This window comes from Hevea brasiliensis, chromosome 2, assembly GCF_030052815.1.
Source record: "Hevea brasiliensis isolate MT/VB/25A 57/8 chromosome 2, ASM3005281v1, whole genome shotgun sequence".
Taxonomy (NCBI): Eukaryota; Viridiplantae; Streptophyta; class Magnoliopsida; order Malpighiales; family Euphorbiaceae; genus Hevea; species Hevea brasiliensis.
The window spans coordinates 103,260,946-103,286,318 of NC_079494.1; the positions used below are offsets into that span (position 1 = coordinate 103,260,946).

The following is a 25,373-nucleotide window of genomic DNA, read 5'->3' on the forward strand; positions in this document are numbered from 1 at the left end:
CTTTAGGCTGGCCCAGGTCCTAGTGCCGGTCCGGCCCATAGGTTGGGTCGTGACAATTCGCACAAAGAATAAATTGGAGCACTCACACACCCGTGTGTCACATCAATCAGATATATATGTGGGAGTTGATCCCCTATACAGCTCTCTTAATTTCAACCTCTGCCAGCAAGATTAACCCGAGCCAGACTTTTTCTTAATAATCTAAATGCGGGGGTTAGCGAGATCAACTCAAACTGTACTCACCTCAACCGGGCCCCAGGCGAGATTAGCTCAAGCTGATCTACCCGTCTTAATCATATCTAGTACCACACCTCACGCATGCCAACACACGCTAACAGCTCCAAATTACCCTAAGGTGACACCCATATCAATTTCATCAAATAATAATGCAACACAAAGTGTGCCTATAATAGCTCTCTCTCTCTCTCTCTCTCTCTCTCTCTATATGTATATATATATATATATATATATATATATATATATCTATATATATATATATATATATATATATACATATATAGATATATATATATATATATATATATAAGTGAATGCATGAGCATGCCTTGTATGTATAATAATATTGAAATTATAGATAAAATCAATATCTACTCACAGTACACCAGTGACTAATGTGGCTGCTAAGTGGAGAAAGATGGCTGACCTTAATCACCTAAACAATTATATCGTAAATTTATTAGTACTAATTTAAAATAAGATTTTAAAGAGATAAAAGATAGTCTAATTTATATAAAAAATCTGGCAGAGTTTCCTCTGCACCTAGGACCCACCCAACTTGCAAATAGCTCAAATCACACTTCTAATATCACAAGCTTCAAGCCCACATATTATTAACATCATATGGCCCCTCCTATGCCCTCTAAACCAGACCAAATCCATGCAATCAGACAATTTAATTATAAGGTTTAAAACTAATATTTTTCAAAAACTATCCAAACTAACTTTAAAAATTCTATAAACTTGCCTTGCTGTTCTTAAAAATAGTATAAGGCTATTGTAAGAGAAATCATAATTTTCTGACTACCCGTGAATATTTTATGAATTTTATTCTAAAATCGGTATTAGGCAAAAAAATGAACGACTTGAAGTTCGAGTTTACCTATGCCTAATTTGACACCTGGAATGCATCCGAAACATCTAAAAATGCTGGGATTGACTATAATATTTATCATGTTCTGGGATAGGCTGCAAGGGAACCGAATTTGGCCGAAAACCCAGTCCTAAAAGTCGGTGAGCTATCATCGATCCGATCACACCTAAATGAAGCCCAAAAATTATCAATAATTATCATAAAATTATTTTTAATTTTTGGGAATTGAAAAAGCCCAAAAATTTTACCAAACTATCTAGACCATTTGATGATCACCTTTTTTAAATGGGGTCCGATTGGAGCGGGGCTAGTCCCATCTCAAAGGTTTTATCGCCCTGAGTCTATCAATGGTCTCGGATCTCTGATTCGAAGGTCGAATCACCGAAAAAGTGATCAAAAAGCGGTGAAACCCATATGATTTTCTCTCATCTTTCCCTCGCCAGATCTTCTCTCTTCGGCCACCGTTGGAGGCAAGGCTAGTCGAGTCTTGAAGCTTGCTGTGCCAAGAGTTGAATGAGCCCTGCCTTACCGAAAACAACCATCATACGACATTGGAACGAAGCTGGAAGTGGCGGCCTTGCACATGCATCTCCCTTTCTCTCTCTTCTTTCCCATGGTTGTGGAAGGCTTTGTCGGCTTTCATGACAGCTGGAGGATGGCCAGTCAATGCTAGGGCTACTGAGAGAGGCGGTTGGAACCTCGGCTAGTGATGGGTGGCTTGGGTGGCGACCAGAAAATGAAGGAGAAGAAGGGGAGGAAGAAGGAGTTGAGGAGAGAGAAAGAGAATTGGTTGCCAGGGGGGAGGAACCTGCTGTTGCTGCTTTTTTTTTTTAACTTTTAATTACTCTATTGGTTCCTAAACTTTCTTAGAAATGTACAATTAGGTTCAAAACTCTTTTAGTATATTTAATTTTGATAAAAATTTAATAATAATAAAAATAATACTCCAAAGGAATTTAATTATTATTATTACTTTAATTTAATCTTAATTAACTTTAATTTTATTTTTGATAATGACAATATTACAAATAACAAATTAAAAAAAATAATAGTAGTAATAATACATGTAAAACTAACATTCATAAGGTAAAATATCATTATTATAAAAATACTAATTTAGTGCCTTGAATAAAATAGTAATAAATTATAATCAAAATTTTAAATTATTTTCTATATATATTTTTACATATATATAAAAAAAATCGGGTTGTTACATTCTTTTTTCCTTAAGAAAAATTTGTCCCTAAATTTTTAAACTAACAAGGGATATTAAAAAGAAAGACATTAAAATACCTTCTTCTTCAAACTCTTCATATGTTATAGTTCACATTCCATTGCTCTCTGACTCCACTGTAGTATCCTAGCTGTCATCGTCATTTCACAGTGAAACTCGTACCTCAAATCACTCTTCAATCTTTTTTGACATCTTTAGTACTCATTATACCTCCACTACGCTTGACTTGATATTTCATAACTTCAATTAACTTTGGTGCTTACCTCTTTTTCATTGCACCCCAATGTGTCTTTTAGTGATTTTAGTCTCCATTCCTCTGTTTCAACAATCTCTGCTCCCTAAAGACATTACTTATGTTCCTTATCCTATAGTACCCTATAAGATACTTTCTTGTAGCACCTATCATAGGCATCTTGTTTGAAATTTTTACTTGTCATATGACCTCAATGGTCACACCTATTCATCTACTCACTCCCATGATATTTCGAATTTCTAACCTACTTTGTGCCATTACTAAGGTCCTTAGACCAACTCCTATCCATCTTATGTAACTAGTCATGTAGAGCTCTATCCAAGTGCTAAGTGTACTCTACACCATCTATCAACATTGGAAAGTGAACTGGGTCTCTTCTCCTATATGACAAAAGTGTTTGTATTCTCTGACAACCCAGTTAATGCGACTTTATCATTTCCCACTCTTTCTCTAGAATGAAAGATTCTTATTATGTGATGTACTTTCTGACACATTGGCACTTAGATCGATGCTCCATTATTCCTTTAATCAATCATCTCACCATAACTTGTTTTAAATATCCTTTAGTGTGTCTCTAGCATACTTATTCCTTCTTATTCTCATCATTGTAAACCACTTTATCGAGCTTTTCTCTTATCATTTGGATCTTATCCAGTTCCTTTTCCTATTTTTGCTATTGTTGATATCTTTCCAACCTACTGTACTTATTTTTTAGCCTTTGTCCTCTCTCACCCTTATACCTTGTCCTTTAGGGATGTCCATCCCATCATTAAATTTAACCTTCTTTTTATTTCTTAGTCCTATCTTGATTATTAGTTTCATTACTTCTGGAATTCTAACCTTATGATTGGATTATACCAGTACATTCTTCACATTATATAACACTTGTAATTGATCATAGGAAGTTCTTCTTGTATCTTTTTTTCCAACTTGACCATCAGAATATTATCATTCCCTACTACCCTTTGTAGGAAATTGCTCATCATGGTTAAATAGGAGCCCTTCAAATTATAAGTTCTACCTGAACTAACATGGTTGTGGAAAATGTGTGCTATGCTATAATTCCAGATAAGATACTTAATGTGTTCATTCTCCTTAATATAACCACATATACTATCCAAGGCTCTCCAAACTTCAGCCTCAAATCTACCCATCAGCAATAATTTCATCCACTGAAACTCATCCACAAATAATACTTCCTCCAGCTTATAGTTCAGAAGGGTAGCAAGCCTTAGTAACTAATTCGATTTAACTCATATCACTAGTGTGATCGTCCTTTCATACTTACTGTCATAACTCTTATCCTTGTACTTCTCAGTGACTTGTGACTATCACTCATACATATCTTTTCTGGCTTTATCTCCTACTATTATTCTATCACTTATTTTCATTCATGTTTCCTTCTAAAGTGACCCTATTGGTCATGATGAAAATACTTACCTAACCCTTGATCGCAGACCCCATAACTGCTATCTTACCATCTCTACTCATGACCTAAGCCTATGTGCCATTTTCCACCATCTCTTTTGCTCGTCATGCCTATTTAAACCATTAGGTTTACTTCTATTTAACTTACTACTTATTAATTCACTTCTTTGCCTGATAGGGCAGTTCAGGACACCATTGCACATGCTATAACTTTTGCTTGCTCAACTAACTTTCCTTATACTGTTAGAAGTTTAAATAGATCTTATTCCATTGCTACCTACTCCATCTTGGGAACAGGAATAGACAAAGTTTGATCCATATCCTGCAACTCTGAGCTCCATGTTTTGGCTCTTGACACTGCCTGAAGTATGACCTGCTCTAAGTCCTACACTTCTGGATCTTATATCTTGACAACTATCCTCATTGATGTAATCTTATTTTGGGCTTTCTAATATTACTTTTTAGTTCATCCTATTTACTTTGCCCAGGATGACATTTCATGTACTTTATATCCCATTTTGATCTTCCTATTCTTATCCTATTCTTGACTATTTGGTTTGCTCTTTAATTCATCTCTTTTATCTACCCAAAATCAAACGTTGATGACTTTATTCCTTAGCTCCATTCTTCTTCTTGACTTGATAGCTATGCTAGATAAACTGTACTTTTTAGTGTCTCTGCTAGGTCATTTTCACTTTTATACTACTCAGAATTGGTCTTTCGACCACTCTGATTAGCACTTATACTGCCATTCGAATTTCTCTCCGGTTACATCTGAAACCAACTATCTAAATTTTTATTTCTATAATTCCTTATCTATTGATATTTTATGACTTATTCTCCCTGACTTGTAGTCGTTGTCCTTTCCTCTGCTTAACTATAAACTACCCTTCAATACCTTAGGGAGGGAATCTGTAGGGATTTTATTTTTCCTATATTCACTCAATTAGCCAAAACTTAAGATTTGTCATTCAATTCAAAGGCTCTACATCCATTATAATTTGATCACTTGTGGTTCCTACAATGGAATCTTGTACCCTCTCTAGGGTATCTAAGCAAATGACTCTCTACCACACTCTATGTCCCATTTACGACACTATTCTGTAGGTCACCATCACCAATAGTAATCTTTTATCTCTCCTAAAAGGTTAAAATCATACCTTGTGCCCCAACTTACTGTAAAAGAGGTACTACATTTGCTATCTTACCATAACTATGTTTGGCTATCTGCTCTCTTATCATACTACAAACCCCTTAAGGCATCATGTCACATGCTATAAACATCATTCCTAGCATCTGGTTTCCCTTTAGGAGATCAAAGTTGTACTCTGTGCCTTGCTACCACACAAAATAGATACTATTTTTACTAATCTTTAGGCAAAACATCCATTGTGATGTCAAAACTGTCCAAGATCCCATATCAAAAACCAAATGGTCTTGCTCTATAGGTACTACCTTTACTTTGTGACTATACTGAAATCTCTAATCTTATGGCAACTCCTAATATAACTCTAGCTCATGCTAGGGTAACCGAGTCACTAACTCTAGTTACCACCCACCTATGACCTTTCAATATTCTAGTTTTAGACCCTTAACTAGGAGTTCCCAACTCCTCTATAGATATAGAACTTTGTTTTGGCATAACTATACCAAAACAGAGATCGTCTGTAAATACTCTCATTATGGAGCATCACAGGGATGCATGCAGCTCTACAGCTTATAGCACAAATATTAAGAACATTACATAGCTACTACAGTACATCCCAACAAACTAGGTTTGCCAATCTCTTATCTCTCTTTAACCTATTGATACCACAACTTACTCTAATTGGGTTATCCACTAACGACTGTCAGTAGTAGTACCCTCGCTCCCATCTAGGGTAGCTATACTGTCATAACTCACCTTTAAGTAATCGTGCTTTGTAATAAATAGGCACATCGTTAGCCCTATACTAGCAAAAACACAACATTCCTTGGAGTACGTATTCCCATGGTAGACCTCAACACTTCTACTAACTCTAATTTACATCACTATGTACTCCACAAAAATTGAGACACCAAACTGAAGCACTCTTACACTATCTAAGGAATAATGCAGAATCTAGAAATGATGAATTATATAAGAAGACAAAATAGGATCCTATATTCCGCATGTGACCTCCTAACAAGACATTCTTTTACACTCCTAATTATACTATTTTCCATGAATTTGGAGTCTAAGCTTTAATACCAACTTTGTCATGACCCAATCTAATGAGTCAGACCGACACTAGAACGTGGGTCAGTGTAAAGCCCCCGAGGCTCGTAGTAAACCTTGCTTTTCTCAAATCCATAACTAGGGCCAAAAGCTGAGGCCCAACATGTACATAAAATAAAATAAAATATTATATTTTTATTCGGGTCAACCCAACCCGATAACCATAAGAAATTAAAACTAGAGGAGCCCAGCTCAACCCTGATACCATCATTTATAAAATATTTAAATATCATAAAAAATTTTCATTTATTAATACCAAAAACTTAAATTAGCATAGTCCCTGACAAGGTTAATGCTACTGCTAGTACATCGGAGTTCTGGATTATAAATTTAGGAAATAATATTACAAATAAGTAACTGTTGATAAACTTGCGAGAAAGGAAGCAGATTATTCTAAAAATGAAATCCCCCTATAGCTTGGAAAAATAGGGTGAACAGGAGTGAGCGTTCGTCTCATAGAGTAAAATATTGATTTTAAATACAATTTCTATAACTATCTAGGGCTAATGCATCCCTAAGGATGAAATGTAGCATATACCAACATATTCAACCAATTCAAATAATATTTGCATAAAGAATAATTTGGGACACTCACACACCCGTGTGTCACATCAATCAGATATATATGTGAGAGTTGATTCCCTATATAACTCTCTCAATTCCAACATCTGCCAGTGAGGTTAACTCGAGCTAAACTTTCTCTTAATAAGTCTGGAAATGGCGGCCTCACACATGTGTCCACCTCTCTCTCTTCTTTCCTATAGCTGTGGGAGGCTTTGTCAGCTTTAATGATGGTTAGAGGATGGCCGATCGGTGCTGGGCTTACTGTGGAGGTGATTGGAACCTCAGTTGGCGATGGGTGGCTTGGGTGGTGGCCGAAAAATGAAGGAGAAGAAGGGGAGGAAAAAGGAATCAGGGAGAGAGAAAGAGAGTTGGGGGGGACCTGCTGCTGCTGCATTTTGTTTTTTTTTTTTTTTTTTACTTTTAATTACCCTATTGGTCTCTAAACTTTCTTAGATATTTATAATTAGGTCTAAAATTCTTTTAGTATATTTAATTTTAATAAAACTTTAATAATAATAAAAATAATACTCTAAAGGAATTTAATTATTATTATTATTTTAATTTAATCTTAATTAACTATAATTTTATTTTTGATAATGACAATATTACAAATAACAAATTAAAAAAAATAATAATAGTAATAATACATGTAAAAATAACATTCATAAGGTAAAATATCATTATTATGAAAATACTAATTTAGTACCTTGAATAAAATAGTAATAGATTATAATCAAATTTTTAAAATATTTTCTATATATATTTTTACATATATATTAAAAAAAATCGGGTTGCTACACTAGCGGTCTGTGCATTGCCAAGTGATTTGTGGTCCCCTCTGTAAGCCAATGTTCTTCTGCAACGATGTTGGGGAAGATGGGTCTCTTGGTCGATAGTGCTGTGCTAGGTTTTTGGCTTTAGGGTTTTCGGTTTCTTGTTGTCTAGGCTTGGCTTGTACTGTTTTGATGGTTAGGCCTTTGGCCAATCTTTGTATGGACTAGTGCTTGGTAGAGTAGGTATTTTTATATCTAAGAGGGCTAAGGGCCTAAAGTCTTTATGATGCACGTTTTGTTTTTCTATGAATAAATGGCTTGCACTGTTAAAATAATAATAATAATAATAATAATAATAATAATAATAACCCTTTGTTTGGACTCTTATCAGTTTTATTAGGGAAATTAGGAGAAATAAACAGAAATTAAATTTCTTTTCTATTGTTTGGATTTCTTATTAAAATTGAAGAAAAATATAATTTCTCTTCTAATATAATTCATGAGTTTGTAATTTTGATATTATATGATATTAAAGGGTATATAAAGAGACTGATTGGCTACTTGTACAGGGTGTGGAATTTGGCAGCTTGATACCATGAGAGCAACGATGGGCAACTGAACATTACCCTCCAAAATCATTCGTTTCAATAGGGTAATTTGTAATTATCATCTTTGAACTTTAGGTAGTGCTTCATGTCAGGCCCTCAATTTTAATTTGTTTTAAAAAAATCATTAAAGTTTAGTTAGAGTATCACTAAAGTCCCTCTTTACTTATTTTACATGTTGTAGCAGGTTTAGGGTTTACTAAAAGTTAAAATTAACTAAATACCATTCTCTTAACACTTCTCATTCTTTTATTTTTTTAACGTATATAATTAATACTTTAAAAATATTATGAGTATAATTATTTATTTATAGAAGTATTTTTATTTTATTTATTAATTAAAAATATTTTTTAAAATTTGAATATTTTTACATAAAATATAAAAATACCATTAGAAATTTAAGATATTTTTTAAAAAATTGAATATTTTTACACAAAATATAAAAACACGATTAGAAATTTAAGGCATATGTAAACTATTGAAAGTTTAATCTTAAAAATGAAAATTTAAGTAACTAAATTTATTTATATTTCTATTTATTTAATTAAATTCATATTATTTGTTTAATTTAATTATAATGCATTGGAAAAATGAAAAATTATTTGGTTTGATTTTTAAACAAAAAATTATGGATCATGACTCGAATCACTAATGTAACACCCCAAAGTTTTAAATAATTGTTTTATATGTAAATTATAATAGATGAGACTTGGTATTCAAATCCGAAAGTTTGCAAGAAATTGAAGGTGTGCTTATGTGCTAATTTGCTTTTTACTTCTGCAATTTCACTATCAGATGCATGGTTGTAAAAGGGAGAGGAAAATAAACATTAAGCTTTAGCTTAGTAGTTGTCTTCAGAGCTATAAGATTTCAACTCCGAGTCTCAGTCAGAGCCAAATCAACCGAAAAAGAAAAGATAGGAAATAACCATCTTTATGCTTCTCAGTTGTTTTCTCCACTGTTCTTCACTTCTTGTATGCCAACGCAATATTATTTCATTTCTTTTCAGTTCTGGTATATGCTTGCGAAAACCTTAGCAGAGGAGGCAGCTTGGAAATTTGCAAAAGAGAATTCAATTGACTTTGTTACATTAAATCCAAGATATGTGATTGGTCCTCTCTTACAACCAACTCTTGATGAAACTGTGGAGATGATTCTCAACCTAGTAAACGGTATTTTTCCACAAATATTTTGGATTATAAGGATGTTTCTCTGAGAAATTATCTGATAGAAGATGTAGTAAACAAAGTAAAAACACTTACCAACTCAACTCATTTTCAATCCCAATCAATCTTGAATTGGCTATATGACTTATTTTCCTCCGTTTTACTTGATCTCTTCTGATACAATCTATTAATCTTTTGAGTACAGGAGCAAAAACATACCTTGATGCATATTATAGGTTGATTGACGTTCGAGATGTTGTTGTTGAACATGTTCAAGCCCTTGAGATTCCTCCAGCTAGTGGCAGATATTGTTTAGTTGCAGATGATCTCCACTTCTCTGAGCTTTTAAAGATCATTCATAAGCATTACCCCACACTGCAGCTTCTTGAAGAGTGAGTAATTTTTGTAATTCGGAGATTTATATGTTACACAATCCATGTAGTCTTCCCTAACACCAACTTATATCAATTGTGAGATATTTCTTTAGAACCATACTGAGCAAACAATCAAATATCAAAGAAAAGCTCCTGCAAAATCATAGTCCTAATTAGACCCAGCCAAAGACTGGTTCTGGTGTAATTTTGAGCCGGAACTATTGGATCTGCCAATCTCACATTTTGGCCCAATTTTGGTTTGAAGTAGTTTCAAGACGATTTCGATTCCACCCTAAACATTGTCAAATTATAACAAACTTTTTCTGATTTTCGGCCTATTAGTCTTTGCAACTTTGCTTACAAGATTACATCAAAGACTTTGGCCAACTGTTTGAAGCCTTCGTTGCAGGACATCATTTCCCCTATGCAATTTGCCTTTGTGCCTAATCGAAGTATCCAAGACAACATTCTGGTTGCTCACGAAGCTTTTCATAGCCTCAAATGTCGCAGGAGAGGTACGCATGGAGCTATGGCTATAAAAGTGGATATACATAAAGCTTATGATAGTGTGTAAATTGATATTTCTTGATTTCCGTTATGATTTCACACTAAATGGATCTCTTGGATAACTCAATGTATAACTAATGTTGAGTATGCTATTTCGGTGAATGGGGAGCAATCTATTTTTTTCCATCCTACGAGAGGGATTGGGCAAGGGGATCCCATATCACCCTATTTATTTTTGATGATTTTTTATGCTTTAGCAAGAATGCTTGATTGGGCTCTGTCTAGACATTAAATTATGAGTTTCCAAATTAATCGATATTGCCCAAAGCTAACTCATCTACTCTTTGCAAATGACACCATCCTGTTTGGAAGGGCTTCTTTGGAAGAAGCAAATCAACTAAAAGAACTTCTGGATGATTTTTGTATAGCTTCTGGGCAGAGAATTAACAAGCACAAATCTGATATTACCTTCAGCAGTAACACTCCTTACCATATCCAGTCCAGTATTGCAAATATGTTGCAAATTTCTAACTCTGATTCTTTATCCAAATATCTTGGCTTGCATATATCCTAGGGACGATCAAAATACAAGGCGTTATCTTTTCTGAAGGCAAGAGTGGTCAGTAAGCTTGAAGGATGGCAAACAAAATATTTATCTATGGCAGGAAGGGAAATATTAATCAAGGCTGTTATTCAAGCTATTTCATCTTATGTGATGTCAGTGTTCAAGCTACCTTCAAACCTTATAAAGAGCTTCAGTAATTAGCAGCTAAATTTTGGTGGCAACAGTCTATAGACAAGGTCAAAATTCACTGGATGAGTTGGGATAAGTTGTCCTAGAGTAAGTTTGCAAGGGGAATGGGTTTTAAAGACTTGAACTTGTTTAATGTTGCTCTTTTAGCTAAACAAGCATGGAGAGTGATCAACACCCCTCAGGCTTTATGGGTCCAAGTTTTGAAAGGCATCTATTATCCACATTCTAATTTTCTAAATGCAAGGAATTGTAAGTCTGGATCGTGGGGGTGGCGTAACCTTTTGGAAGGAAGAGAGGCTCTTAAAGCAGGGTTAAGATGGCAGATTTCTGGTCCTTCCTTTATGAATGTCTCGAGTGAACCGTGGATTCCCACATTACCTGCTTTTAAAGTTTCAAGTTCTAGGCCAAATGATAGTCCTATCATCTATATTGCTGATCTTATAGATGTGAACTCAAATCAGTGGAATCTGCATTTATTACAAACCTCATTCTCAGAGCAAGATTGGAAGGAAATTATTAAAATTCCACTGGCAGTCAATCCTCGTGAACCAAAAAGAGTTTGGCACTATACATCTAACGTGGTCCCTACTGTAAGATCCGTTTATTTCTGGTTGAAAAAATGGCATCATGAAGCATCTCGACAGTCATCCCCATCCTCTTCTAGGTTGGTAAATCCACAGTTTTGGAAAAAACTATGGTCTCTTCCATTGCCTCCAAAGGTTTGAGTTTTTCTGTGGAGAGCCTGCTCTAATGCTTTGGCAACTAAAGTGAACTTGTTTCGAAGAAAATGCTTGGATTCTCCCTTATCTTCACTTTGTGGCATGCAAGAGGAAACAGTGGAGCACTTGATATTTTTTTGTAACCATGCTAGGGCTATTTGGTTTGGTTCCAGTCTTTGATTAATTCCACAATTACAGGACTTTAGCTCTTTTACAGACTGGTGGCAGCATTTGTTTGATATTTTGTATTCTAGGGACTGCAGACAATTTATTTTGGCAGGATTGTTATGTTGGAATATTTGGAAAGCGAGGAATGCTGCTCTTTATGAATCTATTAAGCCTAATCATTTGTTCCTCATTACAAAGGCCCAGAATGCCGTTGATGAGCTGCTCTCTTTAGCTACCCAGCAACACCATTCTGAGCATATCCCTGCTGATGGTAGAAGGGCACCTTTTAAGTGGCAGCCCCCTCCTTTTCCTGTTCTGAAATGCAATGTAGATGCTTCTTTTGTGAACTATTCTGTGATAACAGGGTATGGTGTTATTGTTCGTAATCATGTGGGGCAATTTGTAGATGGTTGCGCAGCCTCTTTCACCTGTGGTTCCCCTTTAGTGGCTGAGGGAATTGCTTTGCGAGCAGCACTTCAATTTGCTATCTCTAGAAAATACAATCAGGTGATTTTTGAAGTTGATTCTTTATTTCTTGTCAATATGCTGATTTCACCCTTTACTACAATTCCGTGGAAAATTGAGGGTGTTATCCATGATATTAAGGTTTTCTGGACATCCTATTCTAACTGGTCTGTAAAACATGTTCATAGATGTGTTAATGAATGTGATAACTTGATTGCTAAAGCTGTAAGGCAAGGCTTACTGTACCCAGGATGGATTCTTAATCCTCGTGATAAGTTACCTTATGCTCTACTTAAAGATAGATTGTATATAAATCTTTTATCATGAATGAAATCTTTCTTCTTCTTCTAAAAAAAAAAAAAAAAAAAAAAAAAAAACTTTTAGATATAATTTATTTAATTTTTAATGTAAAAAAAAGCTCAAATATAAACTGTACAAATTTTAGTAAAAAAAAAAAATATGCTTTTGAGTTTGATCAGTTTGATTCAAGATTAAGGCCTACAACAAGCTCCTAACCCAAGTTCAAAACGTTCAAGGTCTTAAACCATAGACCTAAACTGGTCCGCTCCAGTACACGGGCCAAACCAGCCTAGGCCAGGTCTATTATCAATAATGTGGATAATCGGTCTCTCAATGGACTAGTGAAAGAGTAACAGCAATAATATTTGCAGCTATAATAATAATTAGATTATTCCTTTCATATGGCTTTTTCACAGTGGCGACTTCTCTGAGAATCAGATAACTAATAGTCCATTTGTTATTCAATTATTGTAGATATGCAATTATTGCAGATGTGACTACAATAATGACATGGCCTTGCTAAAGTACATCGTATCACAGGATAAGGCAAAAACTCTGGGAATCAGCTTCATTCCTCTAGAAGCGACTCTTAGAGACACATTTGAAAGCTTAAAGGAGAAGGGCTTCCTTAGCATCTGATTTAGATTGTATCTGCTACTGAAATAATGCAAAAACAAGTGAGGAAATTGAAAAAATAAATAATGGACTTTTCCATCTATGACACCAAAAAACTGATTTTCCAATATTTGCTATAAATAAAAGATGCCCGCTTTAACTTTCGTTTGTTATTTATTAAATCACTAACATGGTTTATGGCCCTAGATTCCTAATTTGCAATCTGCAAATGCCACAAACAACGATCACAAAATTACAGTGAAAATAGGCTTGCTTTCTTCTTCCACTGACCAGTCTAGACATTTTTTTCAGTTTTCTTTTATCATATTGTTCTGCCTCTGCTTAGTGTTAAGATATCATCACATCATTTGCTGTCCATTGAAAATGCCGACTGTTATGTGGTTTGACATTTCTACCATATCTTCCTCTGCTAGGTCTAGCCCATCCATAACTTTAATACCCTATCCTTGCCTCCAGAAGCTACCTTCTCGCCATCCGGACTCTAATCAACAGCATACACCTTTCCACAATAAAATCAGAATTCAAAGATCAGTTACAATCAAGTCTAACAGCGCACAGGTAATAAAGTGATAAGTCAAGTATCGCTCCTACGAGGATTTGCCATTTGAGTACCAAACTATGAATGAAGCGATTATTTAGGATAATGATTGATGAATAAATGGTAAATGTAAATGAGCAAAGTAAATTGATAAATCTAATTGGAATGGATAAAGAGTAAGCAAATAAATTCTAAATCTAGATGTAATTGAACTAAATTAATAACAGGTACTTTAAATCAAAGTCTAATTATGATAAAAATAATTCCAGAGTTGGGGGTTTATGCATAAATTAATTGAGATTTGTCTTGGGTATTTCAATTTTAAGGGAAAATAGAGTTTGAAGGTGATTGATTCTAAATTCCTTTAATATATTTTTCAAGCAAATCAAAGTGAGTTTTAAAATAACCAAATCTACTTTTGTACGATATTTGATTAATTTAAAACCCATTAAGTTTTGTAACCTATCATTAAATCCTCTTAAAACCCTAGTTTATTTCTAAATCTAGGTAATTTTAAGTTCTAATCCTTGATTATCTATCAATGATCTTCATTAGGCAAGTAGATTAGGCACACAAGGAAAGAATCAAAACTCATATTTATATAAAATATGGAAATAATCAATCCAAATCCACAAATTAATCTAAATCATATTTCCCAACTTTGAAACCTAGAGAGTTTACTCACTCGTGTTGGTATTTACAAGAGAAATTGATGGAAGAGTAAAGAAAAACATGATAAGAGGACTAAAAATAAAAAAGCCTAGGTAGAAGAACCCAAAACTCTGATTTCTGAAGCTTTCAGAGATGGTTGCAGCAGCTCATCTTCCTCAGAATTGATGGCGTCCTCCTCCCTCTCTATATTTTTAATTTTTCTTTCCTTTCATTTCTTATTGTTACCTCTTTCTTACTTCTTGTGGCAAAAAACTAGAAAATGGTGCTTTTATATGGTCCCAAAAGTTGCCCTAAAAATAGATAAGAGCCAAAAAGTGGGTAAGAAATGAGGTATAAAAATATCAGTCGTGAGAGTTATTCAGTCTGGGCGATGCAGCAGTACCGCTACCCTAAGCAACATCTTGATAATTTTGGCCTCTACATGCACTATCTGCTTAAGGTTAAGCAGACCCCCAGTAAATCTCGGCAGGTTTGGAATAAAATGAGTTTTCTGCATATTTGACTTTCAGCTTGATCTGTGTTTCACCTTAAGCACTGCCGCTTACCCTAAGCAGGATCTTAAGCAGGATCCTAAGCAAATCTTGGTAGGTTTTGGGATAAAAGCTTGAGTGTTGTCACGACCCAACCTATGGGCCGGACCGGCACTAGGACCTGAGCCAGCTTAAAGCCCCCGAGGCCCGTAGTAAGCCTAACTATTCCTCAAATCCATAACCAGGCCCACAATTTAGGCCCAATATGCATATAAAATAATTTAAATCAAACTGTTATAATTTCATTTCGGGCCAACTTAGCCCAGAAATTTTTAGAAACTAAAATCAGGGGAGCCCAGCTCAACCCTGTTACCTCATTTACAAACTGTTTAAATGCCATACAAATCTTCATTTATTAATCTTAAAAATTTAAGTTAACACAACCTCTACCAAGGTCCACACTATTTCTAACACATGCGGAGTTCTAGATTTTTAATTTATAAAAGATAGTAAAACAATTAAATAATTGACGTTAAACCTGCGAGGAAGAAAACAGGTTGCTCTGTAAAATAACTCCTCCTGTGGCCTGGAAAAAAATTTTTGAACAGGAGTGAGCGTTCGACTCAGAGAGTAAAATATCAATTTTAACCATAATCTCTATAACTATCTAAAACTAATGCAACCTGTGAAATGAAGTGCAACATCAGCAATAAATTCACATCATAGCATCAAAAAGGTAATTTGGAGCACTCACACACCCTGTAGTATCAATCATAACATATGGGAGCTGATCCCCTATACAGCTCTCTTAAATCCAACTCGGTGCCGGTAATTACTCAAGCTCGGACTTCCACTTAATAACCAAATCGAGGGTCCCAAATGAATTACTCAAGCCGTGACTACCCTCGAAGGATCGGGTCCCAATGAATTACTGCCGCGGATCGCCTGGCCCCTATCCATAGTCCACACCACATCACACGCACGCCAACGCACGCACACTGCTCCAAATTACCACAACAACATCTATGGCACATCAACAGTTATGAATGCAACATAAATCGTGCCTAGAGTTTAACTACATAAATATATGCATATAAGTGATGCATGGGCATGCTTGAACATATAATAATATCGAAATTACAATTAAAATTAATATTCTACTCACAAGACAATCGATGACTATTGTGGTCTTGGATGCGAGAAAATAGTGACCTCGATCACCTAATAATTAAATTATAAATTTATTAGTACTAAGTTAAGATAAAACTCTAAAGAGGCAATAGACCTAATTCATGCAGAAAATCAGTGAGTCTCTCCTATACCTGGGACCTACCCAACCTGCAAAAAGGCTCAAATAACACTTCTAGATTCTCAATTTTCACAATCACATCTCATCAATGTCACATGGCCCCTCCTAGGCCCTCCAAATCAGATAATACTCAAAATCTTAAAAATTACGTTTTAGTCCCTATAATTGACATTTTTCAAAAATCCACTCAAACAAGCTCTAAAAATTCTAAAATTTTGCCCCGCGGTCCTTAATAATATTATAAGGCTATTGCAAAATGAATTGTAATTTTCTAGTCACCCATGAATATTTTATTCAAGAATTTTACTCAATTCCATAAGTTTCCAACAGCTAACATATTCCTAATTCAACCCAATTAAATATTCACATATTTAAACCTCCATCCTCAAGCTTCAACCAATTATATAAAATTTAATTATCTTAATTTCAATTAATCTTATATGCCCACATGCTAAAAATATAACTAAAATCCATCCATATTTCTCAAAAATATTCTACGATCACCCAAAAATTCAACTAACACCATAGAATATCTCCAAATAATTTTACTTTCATCATATATTTTTCTTAGAATTTTTCTCCAATTTTTCTTGTTTAAGAAACACTGTATTTATGCTCCACAGACAGAGAAATAATAAAAATTGTCTTACCCGAAGTTTATCTGTGTCTCAAAAATTCCAAAAATTTATGAGGAAGCTTCTGGAAGTTGAACCATCTCCATAGCTCACGGAGCCATCACGCACCACCGCAAGACGGTGGCCGGCCGCCGGTCGCCGGCGACATTTGCCGAATCTGATCATACCACCATGTTCCTCTCCTCTTCCTCAGTCCATATGTGGTCTCGGATTGTCGATCCAACGGTCGAATCGTCGTAGATCTGACGAAGAAGCTTGAAAAACCCGAAACTTCTCTCCTCCATATCTCACTCATCCGACCTCCATTTGCTTCAAAATTGGTGTCAAAAGAAAGCTCTCGGAACAAGCTTTCCAACGCCACCGGAATCGCCTCGATCGGACGTCGGACGAAGCCGGAATCGCGCCGGAAAGCCGCTGCCCACTGTGCGCGCGTTTTCTCTCTCCTCTCCCTCTCTTGCCGCCGTTTCTGGTGGTCCTGGACGTCGCCGGAGGGTCGCCGGAGTTGTGCCGTGTTGGTGGGTGTCGCCGGCAGTGGTGGTTCGCCGGAAAAAGAAGGGAAGAGGTAGGGAGAGGTGAGAGAAAGAGAGTGAGGGAGGTGAAAAAAGGGAGGGGGGGGGTCTGCTACGTTTTTGGTTTTCAAATTTTTTTTTTTTTTTTTTTTTTATGTTGGCAGTGACAGTGGATTTCCACTGTCACACGCCAACCTCAAATCAATCTTCTTTTTTTCTGGGTTGTTACAAGTGTGCTGGATTTATGCTGTGCTTGACTTGCAGCTTGCCCCTGGCTTAAGGTTAAGCAATATGACATACCCTGAGCAACATCATAAGTAAAGTCTAAAGCAAATTTTGATCAACTTAATCTTTCAAGACTTGATTTCTTCAACTTTCCTTCACGCTTAAGGAACTCCAAATTTCTTCAAATCACTTCCTAATGCACTCATTGACCCTCAATTTGCCACAAAAACCTATTAAAAATAATAAAATTATAAAAATCAAATATAAAGTAACTAAAGTTAATAAATAAGCTAAAATAAAGCTAAAAATATAAAATATACTAAAATATAAGAGCAAAATGGATGCAAAACTACTCTAAAATGCCTATATGAAATAAGTGCAATAAATTCTCTCAAACTCAAATCTTTGCTTGTCCTCAAGCAAATTAAAAACAATTAATGCAATTGGGGTACCTTCCCTTAAATTCATGAAAACTTCTTATCCAAGCTCTCAAGCTTACCTTTAGCCACCAACAGACCATATACTCACTTTCAAAGTACAAAGAATTCAATCCTTATCAAAGTTATCACCGCTTAGCCTTAGGTCAATTATCCATATCATCAAGCCCAAACCAATCAATCACAAAGAATAATCATGCCCAAATAGACTATAGAGCAATCCATAAACTAAAATGTCTCAAATAATGATGGAAGTAAATGAATGAATGAATGATATCTCAATCCCATAGGCAATTCTTCTATTCCAATCTCCACTAATGTAGCAAAACTCATCAAAAGATCAAAAGAACTTTCAAGGGTTGTAATGGGGCTAAGGGGATAATAATATGGCTAACAAGGAAAGGATAAAGGTAACAAAATATGAGAATAATCAAATCATTAAAAGATCAAGAGACACAATCCTCTTTTTTTTTTCAAATGGGAGAGGGAACTTTATAACTATTCACTAATGCTAGCATATAATTTTGAAACTTTTGAAGGGACTACATAAATAACATTGACTTTGAATTACAATTGTCCCTTTTAATTCACCCCCAAACTCATTTCTTTGTGTACTTGGGTGGTGAATTACTTTACATACCATAATTGAATTTGCTAGTCTTTTTACTTTGGTCACTTCTCCCAACTAATTGTTATATATTTTTCTCTTCTTTTTATTTTATTTTATTTTATGTATTTATTTTTTTTAAGTGTATCTATCACTCAAAGAATTATTCTCATGGAGGGTAAGCAAGTGTTTGGGTTTATGGCTAGGCATTAATGTGAGTTCCAAAGAAATGAAAGGGATCAATGTAGGCTCAAATTGGTTTCAAAGGGAATTTTTAAAATAATGTTGGCTAAGGCTAAATATGGGTTTAAAATTCAAAGAATGTCTAGATCATTTCTTTCTCAAGTGCATGCTATAATTTCACCTTGAAAGATTTAGAAGGATTATTCTAGGATTGGTGAGACATCAAATTAGCTATTTCTTACCCTAGAATTTTCTCTAGGCATTCAAAGTCAATGCAATTAATTGGGTGGCCCTTGGCTAAGAAGATATAAACCAAGGCAAGAATCTAATAACCTTGCACCTATCCAGAACTTTCAATCCATCAAACCCTTCCAAAAGTAAGCTCAATTGCTCTTCAAAGCAATTCTCAATCCTCTAAGGACAAGGTAAAAATTTATTTTTATGATATGCATGATCCTAAAATGAATGCATAAATCAAATTAAAACTAAGTGTAATCTATATGAAAACTATATGCAGGTGTATGTGTATGAGTATAGACATATGTGTGGTATATGTATAAGTGTGTAAATTATCTATATATGAATGAATGAAATGCAATAAATGAATGAATAAAAATTTTAAAAATTTTGCAAAAATTTTGCCCTCACCCCCAAACTCAAATGAGACATTGTCCTTAATGTCTAAAATGAATACAAAGATGAGCAAAATTGTGTGAACTAATCAATTGATGAAATATATACAATTGGGAATTAGATCAATATAAGCTCAAGAATTCCAAAATTAAGCTCAAAATGATATTAACAATGAAGGTTTAGAGAGAAAAATATGAAAAAGTATCCCAAATGTATGAATTTACAATGCTTAAAAAGTTACTTAAGATGTTGCTTAACCTATTGCTTGGGGTTAAGCAAGAGTTGCATATGGTTAAGCAAGATCGTAAGCATTAAAAACATGCTAAAAATATAAAGAACGGCAAATAAGCCAGTACCTCATGATGAAATTAAACATATTTGGCTGAAAGTAAACTGTGTCACTCATCAATATCAACAAAATTAGAACTGAATGAAAGATAGAGTGCAAAAAGATGAAAAGGGGTAATGAAATAAGAGCATTTACAAAATAACTATATTCTCAATTGCAAGAGCATATGAGATAGTAAAGTGAGATAAAATAAGCTAAAGGAAATGTGTAAAGTGCAAGCACAGCCATAAAATAAAATAAACCACAACTGTTACCAAAGTTTGAAATTTAACAGAAAAATTACAAAATTAAACCCAAGACATAAACTAACACAGAAATTAAAACTAATTCTGGAGCGATATTGGATATGGGTAAGACAGGTTAGATCGACTGGAGCTTGAGTCATTGGGACCCAGGGCTTTTTGTGGATAAGTTAGGGTGAGTACGACTTTAAGTTGATCTCGCTAACCACCGCATTTGGATTATTAAAAAAAGGTCTAACTTGAGTTGATCTCACTGGTAAGTATTATATTAAGAGAGCTGTATGGGGGATCAACTCCCATATTTATATATATTGATATGACACAAGGGTATGTGTGAAGGAACGGAAGCGTGAAAAACACAAGATTATACCATTGAATTCAAAAATTTTCACCTAGGGTCACATGCACCATGCAAGATTTATTTTTATCTATTTGATTTCAATGATAAACAACATATTAAAACTCTTTTAATATGTTTTTGGATCTGTATTTGCCATTTAAGATTTTAAAATTAATCAGATTAATTTTAGAACTCTAGATTAAATCAAGAACGATTACACTAACCTCTTGATGCACTGCAGCGTGTCTGCGCCTTTGAGATTCGTCTTCAGGACACCAAATGTTGTCCCTCTAGCTTGTCCACACCAAGAACACCTATGGCAGCCCTTGAACAGCCTCTAAAGCTTTTTCTATTAATTAGAAATTCAAGTTCTGCCTTTTAAGAGATTAGAGATGTAAACAGGACACTAGAAATAATTTCTAGTGTTCTTAATTCAAGAGATTGATGGCTAATCTCTTTGAATTGATGAGAGATGAAGAGAAATAGCTGGAGAGGCTCAAAGTGGCGTGACAATTGAGAGGAGAGGCTGCTGGTTATGTTTTCTTTTCATAACCACACTTAAATAGCTAGGTTAGCACATTAAACCCTAGCCACATGTCACCTTTTGATTAGCTCTAGGTTTAAGTGACCCAATCACATTGTGCCAAGTGTCAAACCTATATTTAATCTTGATTTTAATCATCTTACATGATTAAAAAACATTTGGCAAGCATATGTGTAATCCCATGTGTCACCATCTCATGGTGCCACGTGTCACACTGTGAAATGACCAAAATGCCCTTGTGTCTTAATTTTGAGTTCTTAACCCAAAATAATTATTTTCTTCTTCTAATTAATTTATATCAAATATAAATTAATTAATTAATCTCTATTAATTAATTTCTCATCAATTAAATTCATATTTAAACACTTTAAATATAAATTTAATTTATGCTACACATCCAATAATCTAGATTTGGTTTCAAGTCATGCTAGGGACTTTGCAATTTAATTGCAAACCAAACCTATTTAATTAATCAATTAAACTCTTTAATTAATTAATTAAATCATATTTAAATAGGTGATAACTTGTGTATGTGTGTGACTTACTAGGCTCATCACTAATTGGCAATGAGACATGATATCAACTCTTAATATCATCAGAACTCTTTCTTACCATAAATGATTTCTCTAAATCATTTTATGAACCTCATAGACCATGGTTAACACCTAGCATAGCATGCCATGGCCACCCAATTAGTAATAAGAATTACCTTAAATGAACCTATAATCATATGTTACCATGCACTAGAATCTCTCTGTTACAAAATCCCAACTCAATTTGAGTCATGGTTTATGTCAAACTCCATTTGCTATGAATATTATGTTCTCTTTTAATTCCAGTTCTTGATTAAAAGATTTTCTCATCGAAACTCTTTTACGAATAAATCTATCTGTCTGGCCAGAACTTGAAACATCAAGAACAATTAAATGAACATAGGATTTTATCTCTATTTACTTAGAGGCAGATTCCATCTTGATCAACACCTACCTCCATATATAACTAGTAGGAGCCAACACATGCCCATATACCCATACACAGTACAAGTATGAAAGCAGATCAAACTCAAACTACCTATATACAAGATAATCGTGCTATCTCGTGTCTAAAGATTATATGCATCGATATGATTTATGACAAAACATTGACAAGAGTAAACTCCATGTGCTTGTCATAAGTGTCACCGGTTCGCCTACTTATCATTTATAAGTGCCTATCATGTTTGTTATATGGCATGAGACTCACCATTCCATCTTATTTATATCTCATATAAATAACTTGGGAACAAACATGAATACAATCTTTCTGGATAAGTCATGTCCTTATTATGAAGTATCCTCGATTGTGAACCTATTTATGATACTTTGTGCTAGAAATATTGTCACTCATATTCTTAACAACTTAAGAATAATATTTCTAACAAAATATCAATGGACCTTTTCTATTACACATAAATATATTATGTAAACGGAAAAGTGGAAATGCCTTTTATTAATAAAATTATGTACAAGATACATACTAAATGATATGCTCTAGGGCATACTACTAACAATCTCCCACTAGCACTAGAGTCATTCATTACAATACCTTAGACCCATCTTCTCAAGATGTCAGTCTAACTGAGCTTGTGACAAAGGCTTAGTGCATGGATCAGCTGAATTTTTTCAGCTGATGTTATTTTTCTGCATGGCTATATCGCCTTTGCCCAACTATATGTCTGATAATGTGGTAGTGCCTTTCTATGTGTTTGGATTTTGGGTGAGACCTTAGTTCCTTAGCCTGTATGACTGCTCCATTGTTGTCACAGTGTAGTGGAACTGCTGACTCAATGGAAGGAACTACTGTAAGTTCTGTCACGAACTTCTTTATCCAAACAGCTTCCTCTGTAGTGGAATCTGCAGTCGTGCTCTGTTTGGAACTCTTCCAACTGACTGCACCTCCATTACAAATGAACACATATCCAGAGGTAGACTTTCTATCATCGATATCTGATTGGAAATCAGAATCAGTATAACCATCCAATTGCAAGTCTCCACCTCCATAAATCAAGAATAAATCCTTAGTTCTTCTCAAGTACTTAAGGATATTCTTGACTGCTATCCAGTGTTCTAAACCTGGATTGGATTGATACCTGCTAGTCAAACTAACAGCATATGCGATATCCGGCCTAGTACACAACATTGCATACATTAAACTTCCAATAGCCGAAGCATATGGAATCCTGGCCATCTTATCTCTTTCTTCAGGTGTCTTTGGAGACATCTCTTTAGAAAGATGGATACCATGTCTCACTGGTAACAATCCTCTCTTGGAATCAAGCATGTTAAACCTCTTTAACACATTTTCCAAGTATAGACTTTGGGATAAACCAATTATTCTTTTCGCTCTATCTCTATAGATGCGAATCCCAAGAATATAGGTTGCCTCCCCTAAGTCTTTCATGGAGAATGTATTTGACAACCATACCTTTATAGTCGTCAACATACCTGTATCATTACCCATCAACAGTATGTCATCCACATATAAGACAAGGAAAGTGATAGCACTGTCACTAACCTTCTTATATACACATGGCTCATCCTCATTTTTGATAAAACCAAAAGATTTAATGGCTTCATCAAAACGGATGTTCCAACTCCTCGAAGCTTGTTTCAACCCATAAATGGATCGCTTTAGCTTGCATACCTTGGAACCATCTTGGGATTCAAATCCCCTAGGTTGTTCCATGAAAATGTTTTCTTCAATGTATCCATTGAGAAAATGCATTTTGACATCCATCCGCCAAATCTCATAATCATAGTATGCACTATTGCTAATAAAATCCTAATTGATTTAAGCATGGCAACAAAGCAGAAAGTCTCCTCATAGTCTATTCCTTGCCTTTGGCGAAACCCTTTCGCTACTAGCCTTGCCTTATAGGTCTCTACCTTTCCATCAGAACCAATTTTCTTCTTGAAAACCCATTTGTTCCCTATAGGTACAATACCTTCAGGTGGGTCAACAAGATCCCAAACTTGATTCTTATACATGGAATCAATCTCGGATTTCATAGCATCAATCCATTTTGAAGAGTCTATATCTGATATAGCTTCTTCATAGGTAAGTGGATCATCTCCATGATCTACTTCTTCATGAGTAGACAACTCTTGTTCTTCTTCATGAAGAAAACCATATCTCACTGGTGGGTGAGATACCCTGGTTGTTCTAGGAGGAACAGCTGTAGATGTTTCATCAATGGGTATAGGTTGACTAGATGGATCTATATCCATTTGATCTGTTGGTTGGTCAGAATTCTCCAATTCTAATTCTATTTGCCTTCCTTTGCCTCCTTCTTGAACAAACTGTTGTTCAAGAAATGTGGCATCTCTACTTATCACAACCTTTTGTGAAATAGGCAAATAAAAATAATATCCAAAACTATCTTTTGGATATCCAACAAATCGACCTCTTTCTGATCTGGTCTCCAATTTATCAGTGTTCAGCTTTTTGATATAAGCTGGACAACCCCAAATCTTAACATGCTTAAGACTTGGTTTTCTTCCATGCCATATCTCATAAGGTGTGGAAGAAATTGATTTTGATGGAATCCTATTTAGAATATATAAAGCTGATTCTAATGCAAATCCCCTAAAAGAAGATTGGCATATCAGTATAGCTCATCATACTACGTACCATATCCAATAGGGTACGATTTCTCCTTTCAGATACACCATTCAGTTGTGGCGTTCCTGGAGGAGTTAGCTGAGAAACAATGCCATGCTCTCTCAATTATTCATCAAATTCAGTACTCAAATATTCACCTCCACGATCTGATCAAAGAGCTTTAATACTTTTTCCTGTTTGATTTTCTACTTCAGATTTAAATTCCTTAAACTTTTCAAAGGATTCATGTTTGTATTTCATCAAATACAAATACCCAAACCTTGATTTATCATCAGTAAAGGTAATAAAATAATGAAAGCCCCCTCTAGCCATTTCTTTAAATGGACCACATACATCACTATGTATTAGCTCCAAAATATTTTCAGCTCTTAGCCCTTGTCCAACAAAGGGTGATCTAGTCATTTTCCCGAAGGCAAGATTCACAAGTTGGAGTAGGCTCAGAGCCCAATGATGATAAAATCCCCATTTTATCCAGTTTTTCAATCCTATATTCTGAAAAATTAAATAACCTTAAGTGACAAATATATTTTTAAATTTATTTGGTTTTCACCATGGAATTTCATTAATTTAGATTGCTATACTCTGGCCAGTGGAAACACTTTCTTATTGGCAATGGAAACACTTTCCTGTTGGTAATGGAAACACTTTCCTGTTGGCAGTGGAAACACTTTCTTATTGCCTTTATCAGCTTTAGTCTTCCTTTTCT

At 34.8% G+C, this 25,373-nt stretch overlaps 2 protein-coding genes across 2 annotated transcripts; both read left to right on the forward strand.

The window, feature by feature from the left end:
* The first annotated feature begins 9,078 nt into the window (after positions 1-9,078).
* On the forward strand, positions 9,079-10,767 carry LOC110640557 (phenylacetaldehyde reductase-like). Its single transcript, XM_021791904.2, has 4 exons — positions 9,079-9,397; positions 9,597-9,783; positions 10,175-10,280; positions 10,645-10,767. The coding sequence occupies exons 1-4, from the start codon at positions 9,202-9,204 to the stop codon at positions 10,687-10,689; spliced, it is 534 nt and encodes a 177-aa protein (XP_021647596.2). The 5' UTR covers positions 9,079-9,201; the 3' UTR covers positions 10,690-10,767.
* A 363-nt stretch (positions 10,768-11,130) lies between these two features.
* LOC131177952 (uncharacterized) lies at positions 11,131-13,317 on the forward strand. The gene is made up of 3 exons (XM_058143136.1): positions 11,131-11,745; positions 11,944-12,683; positions 13,170-13,317. Exons 1-3 carry the CDS (start codon positions 11,131-11,133, stop codon positions 13,315-13,317), a joined length of 1,503 nt encoding a protein of 500 aa, XP_057999119.1.
* Positions 13,318-25,373: the final 12,056 nt, after the last annotated feature.